Here is a 13009-nt window from a genome sequence, read left to right as displayed (position 1 = left end):
GAGGGTCAGTGATGTAGGAGAGAGACTTTCGGTGTGATCAGGACTTACAGTTTGGGGGCTCCATCTCTTTACTGTGTCTCCTCCTGACAGGCACTCTTCCAGCTCCTCTCTCTTCCTCCTCTTCTACATCGACCATTTTCTTGGCCGACTTCCTCTTCTCTATCTTCTGCAGAAGTTTTCTGTCCATCATGTAAGGAAAGACACTCATTTCTGCCACCATGTCCTCTATCTTCTCCAGCAGCTCTGTGACCTGAGTGCGGTCACCCCTGTTCTTGTTGTTGAGAACATGATACCTGTTCCCACACTTCTCCACCAGCCACTGGAGCTCCTCTCCTCCTCTCTCAATGTGCTGCTCAATGGTTGTGTCTGTCAGCTCATCCCCCCAGGTGAACAGCAGTATTGTGTGTCTCCAGACTCTCTCACTGAGAAGCTCCAGATGTTCCTTCTCTACTCTCCTCTGTTTCTCTCTCAGTGTGATGAGAGGGATCACCAGGAGGAGAGCGTGGGGTCCTGGGGGGCACAGAGACACGCTGTACACAGTCTCTTGTTTGACCTGCTCTGAGGTTGACTTTATATTATCCCACTCCCACCCTGGAGTGTCGACCACAGTGATCTTCCTCCCAGCTACTTCACCCTGTCTCTTCTCACACTCCTCAGTTACTCCCTCAGTGTCAAACTCCTCTCTGCCCAGGATGGTGTTTCCTGCTGAGCTCTTCCCAGCCTTTTCACACCCTAGAAGCACAATGTTCAGCTTCAACAGACGAGCAGCTGCTGGGATCTCTGGACGGGGAGTTTCTCCTGGGCTTCTCACTGGATCAGCAACCAAACAAGACAACATCAGTGTTATAGCTTGTAGTGTTTCAGGGCACAAGAACTAAATCATTTTTTCAGCTGTTCAGCCACTATAGTACTTAAAGGGGATGAAACAAACTCTGCTGTGTGCTTAATTGAAACAAACATGTCAATAAAACAAGCAGATTCTGGGATCTGAGTGCAGAAGATTTAAGTTCCCTTATGTTGACTCCTTTATCAAAAACATCAAAAACTACAGCTTTTGGAGTTTAAAAGACATAAACCAAGATGAACAGAAATGTTATGACAAAAAAGAAAGCAAAGTGAAGAAGAAAGAAATTCAAATAAGAACCACTGCATAGAGACAAAATAAAAATCACAAGATGCAAGACCTCTCTTCAATCTTGACACGATTGCATGTATGCAGTCCAAACTACACAATTCTCTGGAATTTGCAGTTTTACCTCTTAAACTGGGCATCTACCTCCTGCCTTCCTGCTGGGGTACTTACTCTGACCCGGCTCCAGGCTCTGAGGCTGGGAGGACTCCTGTAGCTCCTTCACTCTCCTCTGCAGCTCCCCTTCCCACCTCTCCTGGATCTCCGCCTCCTTTCTCTGTAGCCTCCTGTCGTACTCCTCTCTCAGCCCTTCCTCCCACTGCCTCCTCAGCTCCTCCGTCCTGCTCCTCTCCTCCTGCGCCTCTCGCTGCTGCTCCCTGTATCTCTCCTCCAGCTCCTGCTCTCTCTGACGGTGCTCCCTCTCCAACTGCTGCCTCAGCTCCTCCGCCCTCCTCCTCTGCTCATCCTCCAGTTCCTGCCTCAGCTCTGCCTCCCTCTGCTGCTGCCTCAGTTTCAGCTCCTCCGTCTGCCTCTGCAGCTCCTGCCTGCCCTGCTCTCTCATCCTCTCCTCGTAGTGGAGTCTGAGCTCTGCCAGTCTGCTCTGCTCCTCCAGTGAGTATCTCTGCTCCAGCTCCTCCACTCTCCTGAGCTCCTCAGCCTTCCTCAGCTCCAGCTCCTGCTCCCTCTGCCTGCGATCCTCCTCCAGCTGCCTCCTCAGCTCCTCCTCTCTCTTCCTCTGCTCCTCCTCCTGCTCCTTCCTCTTCTCCTCCATCTCCCTCTGCTGCTGCTGCTCCAGCTCCTGAACTCTCCCCTGCAGTCTCTCTTCATACAGCTGCTTGATCTCGTCCACCTTCCTCCACAGCCCTTCTTCACACCTCTGCTGGGCCTCCCCGCGGTCTTGGCCTCTGTGCTGCTGCCTCAGCTCCTCTATCTTCCTCTCCTGCTCTTCTTCAAGCTCCCTCTTCACGGCCTCCATCCTCTCCCTCAGTCTCTCTGCACACTGGGTCCTGGTCTCCTCTGCCTTCCTCAGCTGCTCCTCAGTGAGTTTCAGGATGGTCTCCTGCACCCTCCTGTGCTGCTCCTGGTATCTGAGCTCCATCTGCTCAGCTCTGCTGCGCTGCTCCTCCTCGTACCTGCGCAGGAGCTCCTGGTGCTGCGTCCTGTAGCGGAGCTTGATCTCCTCCGTCTTCTCACACTGCTCCTGCTCCAGCCTCTGCCTCTGCTCCTGGTACTGCAGCTGCAGCTCCTGCTCCTTCCTGCGCAGTGTCTCCTCCTGCTCTCTCCTGAGAGCCTCCAGCTGCTTGCGCTGCTCCTCTCCCTGCCTGCGTCTCAGCTCCTCCAGCTGGCGCCTCTGCTGCTCCTCGTGCTCCTCCTTCAGCTGCTCCGCTCTCCTCCTCTGCTCTTCCTCACTCCTGCGTCTCAGCTCCTCTGTCTTCTGACGCAGTTCTGCCTCGTACTCCTCTCTCAGCTCATGCACTTTCTTCAGAAACTCCTCCCTCTCCTTCCTGCCCTCCTCCTCCTCCCTGTATCTGTTCTCTCTTTCTCTCAGCCTCTCCTCTGCATCCTGGTCCACAAAGAAGTCCCTATTGTTTCTGGCCACCATGTCCTCGATCTTCTCCAGCAGCTGTGTGACCTGAGTGCGGTCGCCCGTGTCCATATTGTTGAGAACATGATACCTGTTCCCACAGCTCTCCAAGAGCTGCTGCAGGTCTCTCCCCTGTGTGTCAATGTACTGCTCCACTGTCTCCTGTCCCAGACTGTCCCCGTGGGTGAAGAGGACGACAGTGTGATTCAGGACAGCCTCCCCAAACACCTCGGTCACGGTCAGCAGGGCTCCCTTCTCCTCGTCCGTGAAGCGTCTGGCCCGCAGCACCAGCAGGAAAGCGTGGGGTCCTGGGGAGGACAGCAGCAGGCACCTCCGGACCTCCAGACACACGTCCCTCTGGCGCCCCCTGCTGTCCAGGAGGTCTGGCGTGTCGATGACGGAGAGCTGCCTCCCAGCAGCCTCCCCCCTGCGTCTCTCGCAGGCCTGGGTGACCGCAGACAGGCTGGGCCGGGAGGGGAACTGTGTGCTGCCCAGGAGGGTGTTTCCTGCTGAGCTCTTCCCAGCACCAGTCCTGCCCAGCAGCACCAGTCTCAGCTCAGAGGGGTGGGGCTGGAGTCTGGGTTCGACTTCACTCACTGCAACAGGTGGAGAGACAGGAGCATCAGGGAGGTGACACATGAGAGAAGACCAGTCCAGTGTCCCCGTCACTATACTGGGGCATCAGGACCCACACAGACCGCAGGCTGAGAGCGCCCCCTGCTGGTCCCACACACACCTCTCCCAGCAGTAGCCTTAGTGTTTTCCCAGGAGTCTCCCCTCCAGGTACTGGCCAGGCTCACCCCTGCTGGGCTCCAGTGGGGGCTGCCAGCTGGGAGTTGCAGGGTGATAGGGCTGCTGGCCATTATGAAAGAAATTTACATCTGGGAATTATTCTTGGGCATCATGCCCAGAGTCGGCACAAGTACATCGTCCACCCTGACTCTGAACATCAGTGTTCCCCAGTGCTGCAAACTCAGCCCTCTCCTCTGCTCCCTGTTCACCCACGACTGCGTCTCCAGGAACAAGACAAACTCCATCATCACGTTTGCGGACGATACAACGATCATCAGCTTGATCACGAACGGTGATGAGTCCGCCTACAGGGAGGAGGTAGAAACGCTGACAGCATGGTGTCAGGAGAGCAGCCTCTCTCTGAACACCAGCAGAACTAAGGAGCTGATGGTGGACCACAGGAACAGACCAGGCACCCATTCACATCAGTGGGTCCGCAGTGGTCCAGATTCTCAAATTCCTAGGTGTCAACATCACAGGCGACCTGACCTGGACCCACCACACCAACCCCGTAGACAAGACAGCGCCTGTTCTTTCTCCCCAGACTGAAGAAGTTCAGCCTGCCTTCACGCATCCTAACCAGCTTCTACAGCTGCACCACTGAGAGCATCCTAACCGGCTGCACCACTGCCTGGTGTGGTAACTGCTCCGCCCACGAGCTCAGGGTCCTCCAGAGGGTGGTGACACTGGCTCAGAACACTACCGGCTGCGCTACTGAACACACAGGATAACTACTGTGTTAGATGCCTCAAGAAGGCTAGGTCCATCCTCAGGGACCCCAGTCACCCTAAACACAACCTGCTCTCTCTACTACCATCTGGAAAACGGTACTGAAGTATCAGACCAAGACCACCAGGTGTCAGAACAGCTTCTTCCCCCAGGCAGTAAGACTGCTGAACAGCCAACCACAGCAGACACCTGCAGTTACCTCCTTGAACTGACAGGGGGCACTGGCACTCTCAGGACACCTACGAAGAGCACTAAATACCTCCTTCCCTGTACCTTACTACTGTCAAGACACCTCAATACCTCCTACCCTGTACCCTACTAATGTCAGGAGACCTAAATACCTCCTATACTTGTGTTAGTTTCACACAATCTGTGAATTGCAATTGTGTAATCTACTGTATCCCAATGTTAACCCCTATAAATTCCTGTCCTCCAAGTCTTCTATCTCTCTTAACGAGCCTTTAATCGATTCCAATGCTGACAACACCGCTGTGTGCTGTACTGTTCGTGCATCGATCAATAAACCTTGATTGATTGAGTGTTGGTCCGACAGTCTTGAGGAACAGATTACAGAGACTGAGCTGCTGTGTGATGGATTAAATCTCATCTCCCTGAGAGAAAACAGTTCAATTACAGCACAGAGGATTTAAACAGACACAGATCTGTGTGCCACTGTGTTAGTAACGCAGTACAGAGTGGAGCACGGTATGATTTTAATTCCTAACAGGACACAAGATGGTTGAATCTCTCAGTCTGATGAGCAGTAAGATCAGTGACTCAGTAATACAGCACCAATCACACTCACTGGCAGGAGGGATGATGTCTTTACTGTTCCTACTCTTGACAGGCAGTCTGGGCTCCTCTGTCTCTTTCTCCAGCTCCTCTTCCTTCAGTGTCTTTCTCATCTTCTCCTTCAGCTCCTCTTCTCTCCTGCTCCACTCCTCCTCCAACCTCTGTCTCAACTCCTCTGTGTCTCTCTGTCTCTGCTCCTCCCTCTGTCTGATATATTTCTCTAGTTCAGTGTTTATTTCTTTGATGTTAGTGGTGAAGTACTGCCCATAGTTTCCTGCCACCATGTCCTCTATCTTCTCCAGCAGCTCTGTGACCTGAGTGCGGTCGCCCCTGTTCTTGTTGTTGAGAACATGATACCTGTTCCCACACTTCTCCACCAGCCACTGGAGCTCCTTCCCTCCTGTCTCAATGTGCTGCTCAATGGTTGTTTCTCTCAGTCTGTCCCCCCAGGTGAACAGCACTATTGTGTGTCTCCAGACTCTCTCACTGAGAAGCTCCAGATGTTCCTTCACTGATCTCCAGTCTGTGTCTGAGTTCAGATTAATCACCAGGAGGAGAGTGTGGGGTCCTGGGGGACACAGAGACACACTGCGCACAACCTCCTCTCTGACACACTTTGGATCAGCCCTTATAAAAGAGGAACCCCAGCCTTGAGTGTCGACCACAGTGATCTTCCTCCCAGCTACTTCACCCTGTCTCTTCTCACACTCCTTAGTTTCTCCCTCAGTGTCAAACTCCTCTCTGCCCAGGATGGTGTTTCCTGCTGAGCTCTTCCCAGACCATCTCTGGCCCAGCAGCACGATCCTGATATCTGAGAGACGCTGTGGTGCCTCATGGGCATCAGCCTGTCCCTCCCCTGTCAGAGAGAAAGATCACAGATTAATTACGTGATAAAGTTCTCATCACAGATATCTTCACCACTCATCCCATTTAAAATTCACAATAAAAACTTTTCTATATCTTTTCTATTGTCCCTGCCCTGTGAGAGAGGAAAATCACAGATTATTGAGATTATTTTTCTGTGTATTCTCTGTGGTATACAAAAATGTTCTGTTAATGTTATGTAATGTTAATCAGACTGTATTCTTACAACATTGTTATTCTGTATTCTTACAATTTATATAAAATATATGTATTTTTAACTGTTCTCTCAATAGTACATGTTTATTTTTCATCAGGATTTTGTTTCTTAGAATAATTTAACCTCACTGAAAGGTCAGATTTCTCTCATCTGATAAACAACACAGACATTTTTCCAATGTCTTCCTTGCTCATCTTTACCAAGGGTGCCAATACTTCTGGAGAGCCCTGTAGAGTCCCACTAACACTCTGAGTGTCCAGTGGCAGTTCAGACACATATGGGACTCCTGTGTTCAGAATGAACCTTTATACCACCTTATTTTAAAAATACATGTAAAAACTGTAAAATAATTCAGTCCATCCTGATTCTTCAGCAGCCATATCACCCTGCAACTCACAACTGGCAACCCACTGAAGCTAAGCAGGTATGAGCCTGGTCAGTACCTGGATGGGAGACCTCCTGGGAAAAACTAAGGTTGCTGCTGGAAGAGGTGTTAGTGGGGCCAGCAGGGGGCGCTCACCCTGTGGTCCATGTGGGTCCTAATGCCCCAGTATAGTGATGGGGACACTATACTGTAAACAGGCGCCGTCCTTCGGATGAGACGTAAAACCGAGGTCCTGACTCTCTGTGGTCATTAAAAATCCCAGGGCGCTTCTCGAAAAGAGTAGGGGTGTACCCCGGTGTCCTGGCCAAATTTCCAATTGGCCCTTACTAATCATGGCCTCCTAATAATCCCCCTCTATGAATTGGCTACATTACTCTGCTCTCCTCCCCACTGATAGCTGATGTGTGGTGAGCGTTCTGGCGCACTATGGCTGCCGTCGCATCATCCAGGTGGATGCTGCACATTAGTGGTGGTGGAGGGGAGTCCCCATTACCTGTAAAGCGCTTTGAGTGGAGTGTCCAGAAAAGCGCTATATAAGTGTAAGCAATTATTATTATTATTATTATTATTATTATTCTTCAGTAGTGAGTCTAAAATGTCACATTTCATAAAGACATGTTTGGGACTCAGCCACCTGGCTGGGAAATCTCTGTGTTATATAGTTGAACCAGAAAGTGAACTTATGTAATTGTATTGGTACAATAGACTCTTTATTCCTTTATTCAATCAAAATTGAAAAACCTTGGAGTTATATTTGATTCTGGCTTAACATTCGACCCTTCTTTGCAGCAGGTCTCCCTGGTAGGCCAGCGACACGCACAGATGGCCAAGAACAACCCAGGACTCAAGGGGGCGTGCTCAAACTTGTGACCGGTGCCGTACACGGTGTGTTATTGTAATATTGTAATGTACATGATAAATAATTACATCCGTCTTCTCCCGAATTGACTACTGTAATGCTCTACTCGCTGGGGTATCAAAATCTACTCTGAACAAACTGCAGTCTGTCCAAACCTCAGCAGCCAGAATCCTGACGAGGTCTGGTGCAAGCGACCACATCACTCCTATCCTGGAGTCCCTGCACTGGCATCCAGTTAAATTCTGTGTGGACTTTAAAATCCTCACGCTCACCTGTAAGGCTCCGCATGGCTTGGCACCTCAGTACCTGTCTGAACTATTATCGCCCTACTCTCCACCTCACAACCTTCGCTCTGCTAATTCTGCTCTCCTTATTGTCCCCCAAACCTGTCTACACTCTTTGGATGACAGGGCCTTCTCCTGCTCTGCACCCAAGCTCTGAACTCTCTCCCCAAGGATATCAGAGAGTCACCTTCTCTAAACTCCTTCAGATCCAGACTCCAAACCCTCTTCTTCAGAAAAGCCTTTACTGAACTGGTTCCATTCTTCACCCCTCTGCTCTTCTTAGTACCACCATCCACAGTCTCCTCTGTGTACTGTAATTGTGTTTTATCTTGTGTATTCTTCTTATTTATTATTGTCATCCTGTAAAGCGCTTTGAGAAGCCACCTTTAAAGGCACTATATAAAATAAAGTTTATTATAAAATAAAGTTTATTATTATTTATTATTATTATTCCACCTTATTTTAAAAATACATATTGGGACTCAGCCACCTGGCTGGGAAATGTGTTGTATAGTTTCAAACCGCTTAGAAACTATCTATTGTGATCCACACTGAAGAGAACTAGCATGATGTTAGTTTAAAAAGAGTGAAACTGACAAGCTGGAGGAACTGAGTCTCTTTAGTCTGAAGGGAGTGTCCCACACTGACAGGGTGAAGATAGCGAACCATAAATATATACAAAATAATCAACATCCTCAGAGACAGTCAGTCATCATTAAAGACCAGTTAGATATTGACACCTCAGAGCTCCTCAGAATTAACACTGAAACTCAAAACAACACTAAGACTTAAAATCAGGAGTGGGAGGCTCTACTGTACACAGAGGGGGGTGGGAGGGGGGAACAAGCTGCCCAGTCAGGACAGGAGAAACAGCTGCACGAGAACCTGGAATCACTACTAATTATGGGCCAAATAAATTCCTCTGTTGTTCATCTGTACTGATTCCTCTCTGGTATTATCAGCTGTACAATAAACACGGCCTCTGAGCAACAAACAGGAAACGATCATATCTGAGCGTTTCTGAGCATCATGAATACTAACAGTGTGAATCCAATACCATCAGCACACAGTCAGGTTTTACATCAATCATTCTACCTTAAATAAACACCTGATTAAAATATTCAGTGAATTCCAAACAGCTTGAGTTTACAGTACCGATCTCTGATCGCTGACAAGAGAAAGTGAAAGTAAAACAGTTTCTGTCTCTCTCCTAGTTCAGACCCTGTGTGTCTGATACACAGAACACACTCTCAGCAGACAGGAAGACACTTCTCCAGCTGCTGCTGTGCTCTGTGACAGAGAAGAGACCCTCAGTGACTCCCTCACGGACACTCTGACAGGTAGAACAAGAGAAAACTCACCAGGGCTGAGCGCTGAGCTCTCAGACGCCATCTCTCTCCTTCTCTTCCTGCTGATCTGAGGGAGAAGGACTTCCTGTTCTCTTCAGGTAAAGGTGAGCTCACCTGAGCGATGAAGACTCTGCTCTGGCGCCACCTGGTGGATCAGTACAAATGAAACTTAATAAACCGCCAGGAAAATGCATAACGCGTCTCTTCACTCAGGAAACATTCAACATGAAAATACTTTTCACGTGTAAACTCTCATGTGACTCGTGTTGTTCCAGTAACAGGCAGGCTCTGTCAATCCATCAGCTGCTGCAGGTGAAAGGCTCAGGAAATCCAGAAATTTTAAAAGTAACTGAGACAAATCGCACGAGTGTGTCTTAAATACAATGATTAACTGCGAATAGACTGAAAAAGACTCCGTTTTAAACTCACTTCCCCTGTGAACCTGCAGCACTGAGTCAGTGTTTTCTGAAATGTGCTCGTATTTAGAAGAGCTAATACTTCATATGTGCATTAAACACATACTCTTTTGGGGAACAAACGTGCAAAAACAATTTAAAAGAAACGAGTAGTATTTAGGATTTAGAGAAACAGGTAAAAACATCACCAAGGATCTCAGAGAGTCTCCTTCCCTGAGGTCTTTCACATCCAGACTCTAAACCTTCCTCAATAAAAGAGTTTTAATTTCACGGGTCCTGTGTCAATCTGCTGTTTCCTCTCGGTGCGGAGTCTTCCTCTGCAGAGCACGATAAAAAGCCTCTTTTAAAGGCGCTATACGATTTGAATGTCCATCTTCCATCTCACTTCAGGGTTGTTAATTTACCTGCGCAGAAATGAGGAAGTATATATATATAAACAAACTCCGTGTGTACAAACAGTCAATCGTGCTGTTTTTCGAGAGTTTCTCTACAAAGCTGTATTCCAGACCACACGGATCAGGAGAGAGAAATTGTTCGGGGATGTATAAACGGTTTAAAAGAAACGGAGATGTTTTAAACAGACTCCGCTGTATGATGAGCTTTCAGGAGCTGATCCTATATCCTGAAAGCGTGACTTGCGAGCAATTTCCCGATTTCAGGACCAAAAATCCAACATTTCTCGCTACACCAACACACCGTGAGAAGAGAGGAGAGTTCAGAAGTCTCTCCTGACAGTCGGAGCGGCCGGGCCGGCGCTCTGACCCGCTCCAGCAGGACTGCAGGCTCCGGTCCGCAGGTCCGAGCGCAGTTTACAGGAAAGGAGCGGAACCGGAGGAACCGGGACTCGGGAATGCGGAGGAACTGGAGGCGCCGCTGGGAGCGAGAGCCGTAATACTGCGAGAATAGGAGCCTCCGCAGCCTGAGAGATTCGCGCGTCCAGGACCCGCCTCGCCCGGCTCTCGCAGGGAAACCCTGTACGTCCACGGAGAGGACGGGCGGGTTCCACGAGTGTACGTGCCTAGACCACTGTAAAGAGTTTCCTCTGTGGGGCTGCCGTGTACTGGTGGTGATCGAGGCTCCAATAAATGCGGGGACTTCTATAGTAGAGATAGAACGGTAGGAGAGCTGACAGGTGTGTCTGTACGGGACTCCTATAGTAGAGATGAGACGGTAGGAGAGCTGACAGGTGTGTCTGTACGGGACTCCTATAGTAGAGATGAGATGGTAGGAGAGCTGACAGGTGTGTCTGTACGGGACTCCTATAGTAGAGATGAGATGGTAGGAGAGCTGACAGGTGTGTCTATAGGGACTCCTATAGTAGAGATGAGACGGTAGGGGAGCTGACAGGTGTGTCTGTACGGGACTCCTATAGTAGAGATGAGACGGTAGGAGAGCTGACAGGTGTGTCTGTACGGGACTCCTATAGTAGAGATGAGACGGTAGGAAAGCTGACAGGTGTGTCTATAGGGACTCCTATAGTAGAGATGAGACGGTAGGAGAGCTGACAGGTGTGTCTGTACGGGACTCCTATAGTAGAGACGAGACGGTAGGAGAGCTGACAGGTGTGTCTGTACGGGACTCCTATAGTAGAGACGAGACGGTAGGAGAGCTGACAGGTGTGTCTGTACGGGATTCCTATAGTAGAGATGAGACGGTAGGAGAGTTGACAGGTGTCTATACGGGACTCCTATAGTAGAGATGAGACGGTAGGAGAGCTGACAGGTGTGTCTATACGGGACTCCTATAGTAGAGATAAGACGGTAGGAGAGCTGACAGGTGTGTCTATACGGGACTCCTATAGTAGAGATGAGACGGTAGGAGAGCTGACAGGTGTGTCTGTACGGGACTCCTATAGTAGAGATGAGACGGTAGGAGAGCTGACAGGTGTGTCTATACGGGACTCCTATAGTAGAGATGAGACGGTAGGAGAGCTGACAGGTGTGTCTGTACGGGACTCCTATAGTAGAGATGAGACGGTAGGAGAGCTGACAGGTGTGTCTGTACGGGACTCCTATAGTAGAGATGAGACGGTAGGAGAGCTGACAGGTGTGTCTGTACGGGACTCTTATAGTAGAGATGAGACGGTAGGAGAGTTGACAGGTGTCTATACGGGACTCCTATAGTAGAGATGAGACGGTAGGAGAGCTGACAGGTGTGTCTATACGGGACTCCTATAGTAGAGATAAGACGGTAGGAGAGCTGACAGGTGTGTCTATACGGGACTCCTATAGTAGAGATGAGACGGTAGGAGAGCTGACAGGTGTGTCTGTACGGGACTCCTATAGTAGAGATGAGACGGTAGGAGAGCTGACAGGTGTGTCTATACGGGACTCCTATAGTAGAGATGAGACGGTAGGAGAGCTGACAGGTGTGTCTGTACGGGACTCCTATAGTAGAGATGAGACGGTAGGAGAGCTGACAGGTGTGTCTGTACGGGACTCCTATAGTAGAGATGAGACGGTAGGAGAGCTGACAGGTGTGTCTGTACGGGACTCCTATAGTAGAGATGAGACGGTAGGAGAGCTGACAGGTGTGTCTATATTGGACTCCTATAGTAGAGATGAGACGGTAGGAGAGCTGACAGGTGTGTCTGTACGGGACTCTTATAGTAGAGATAAGACTGTAGGAGAGCTGACAGGTGTGTCGATACGGAGATTTAACTGTGTGTGTGTAGCAGTTATTGAATATGAATGTGTGGTTTATTTTGTATTGTATTGAGAGCAAACAATTATATCAGCAAACAAACTTAAATGAAATAAATTTCGACACAATATAATCTGTATTTTAATAAACACATGAGGGAGTGGGATAGGTTTTGTGACGTGTTATAAATGGTACATACTGTGATGTGTTATACTGTACCTGGGCAATAGAGTGATGTGCGATGTTTTTCTTGTTTCCTGTAATAGAATTAATGTTTTTATTTTCTTCTTTTTTTCTTACTCTTCTCTTTAAATGTACAGGAGTGCTGGGTGTCCATACAAAATTCCCTCAAGGGACAATAAAATCTTATCTACAGTATATCATGATTAGATGTTACATCAGCTACAATTGTGTTTATACTGTGTGCATGTGGTGATGGGTATCCTACAGACAGGACTCACTACAGTCTATAACAGCACAGACTCATTTATATACACTGTGTGCTTGTTGTGATGGGTATCCTACAGCTACAAACACAACACACAGGTGTCACAGGTGTGGAGGTAAAGACCTTTCCTGGAGGTATAAACACTTACTTTGGTTCTGCGAACTTCATCAGGCTCATCTCCCCCTGAGAGTGAGTCCCCAGTCTCAGGTATCCAGAGTGACAGATGTGTCTGTCTCAGCATCACAGGTGGTACAAACTGTTGAATACAACTGTCTGATCTTCTGAGAGGACCTGGCTGCTGTTTTGACACCATCGTCATGATTATGGGCTCGTGATGGATGAGGTGTGATGCTGCTCACTGTGTTTAGAGTCCGCTGTGACTCTCGCGCCGTGCGGACATCTGGGTTCCTCTGCGTGTTCAGGAGCCCTGTTTCCTGTATTTTAGAATATTGACTTCATATCGAAGTCTTATCACACTGCTGGAGAAAGTGTGGATCATCCTGGATCAGAAGGGACA

General features: G+C 49.0%; 3 protein-coding genes across 6 annotated transcripts in view; 1 reads left to right on the top strand and 2 right to left on the bottom strand.

Annotated features, from left to right (window-relative positions):
- Positions 1-10253, bottom strand: part of LOC148671947 (uncharacterized) — a 206332-nt gene extending 196079 nt beyond the window's left edge. For 2 of the 4 annotated variants that reach the window (XM_088632728.1, XM_088632729.1), the window contains exons 1-2: positions 10098-10253; positions 8998-9805 (exon numbers count right to left, since the gene is read on the bottom strand). In XM_088632728.1, the coding sequence (XP_088488854.1) occupies positions 8998-9028 (31 nt within the window). In that variant the 5' untranslated portion in view covers positions 9029-9805; positions 10098-10253. Of the gene's footprint in view, positions 1-48; positions 811-1303; positions 3311-5040; positions 5884-8997; positions 9806-10097 lie in introns of all 4 variants that reach the window. The other 2 variants (XM_088632727.1, XM_088632731.1) reach the window with 2 other exon arrangements.
- Positions 1-13009, top strand: part of LOC148671925 (GTPase IMAP family member 7-like) — a 396318-nt gene that overhangs the window by 115002 nt on the left and 268307 nt on the right. The window lies entirely within an intron of this gene.
- LOC148671943 (uncharacterized) overlaps positions 1-13009 on the bottom strand; it is a 121655-nt gene that overhangs the window by 69299 nt on the left and 39347 nt on the right. The gene's annotated exons all lie outside the window — the stretch shown is intronic.

Source organism: Lepisosteus platostomus, chromosome 5 (genome assembly GCF_059453375.1).
Source record: "Lepisosteus platostomus isolate fLepPlt1 chromosome 5, fLepPlt1.hap1, whole genome shotgun sequence".
Taxonomy (NCBI): Eukaryota; Metazoa; Chordata; class Actinopteri; order Semionotiformes; family Lepisosteidae; genus Lepisosteus; species Lepisosteus platostomus.
Note: the sequence above shows the minus strand (reverse complement) of the source record. Positions and strands in the feature narration are given on the sequence as shown.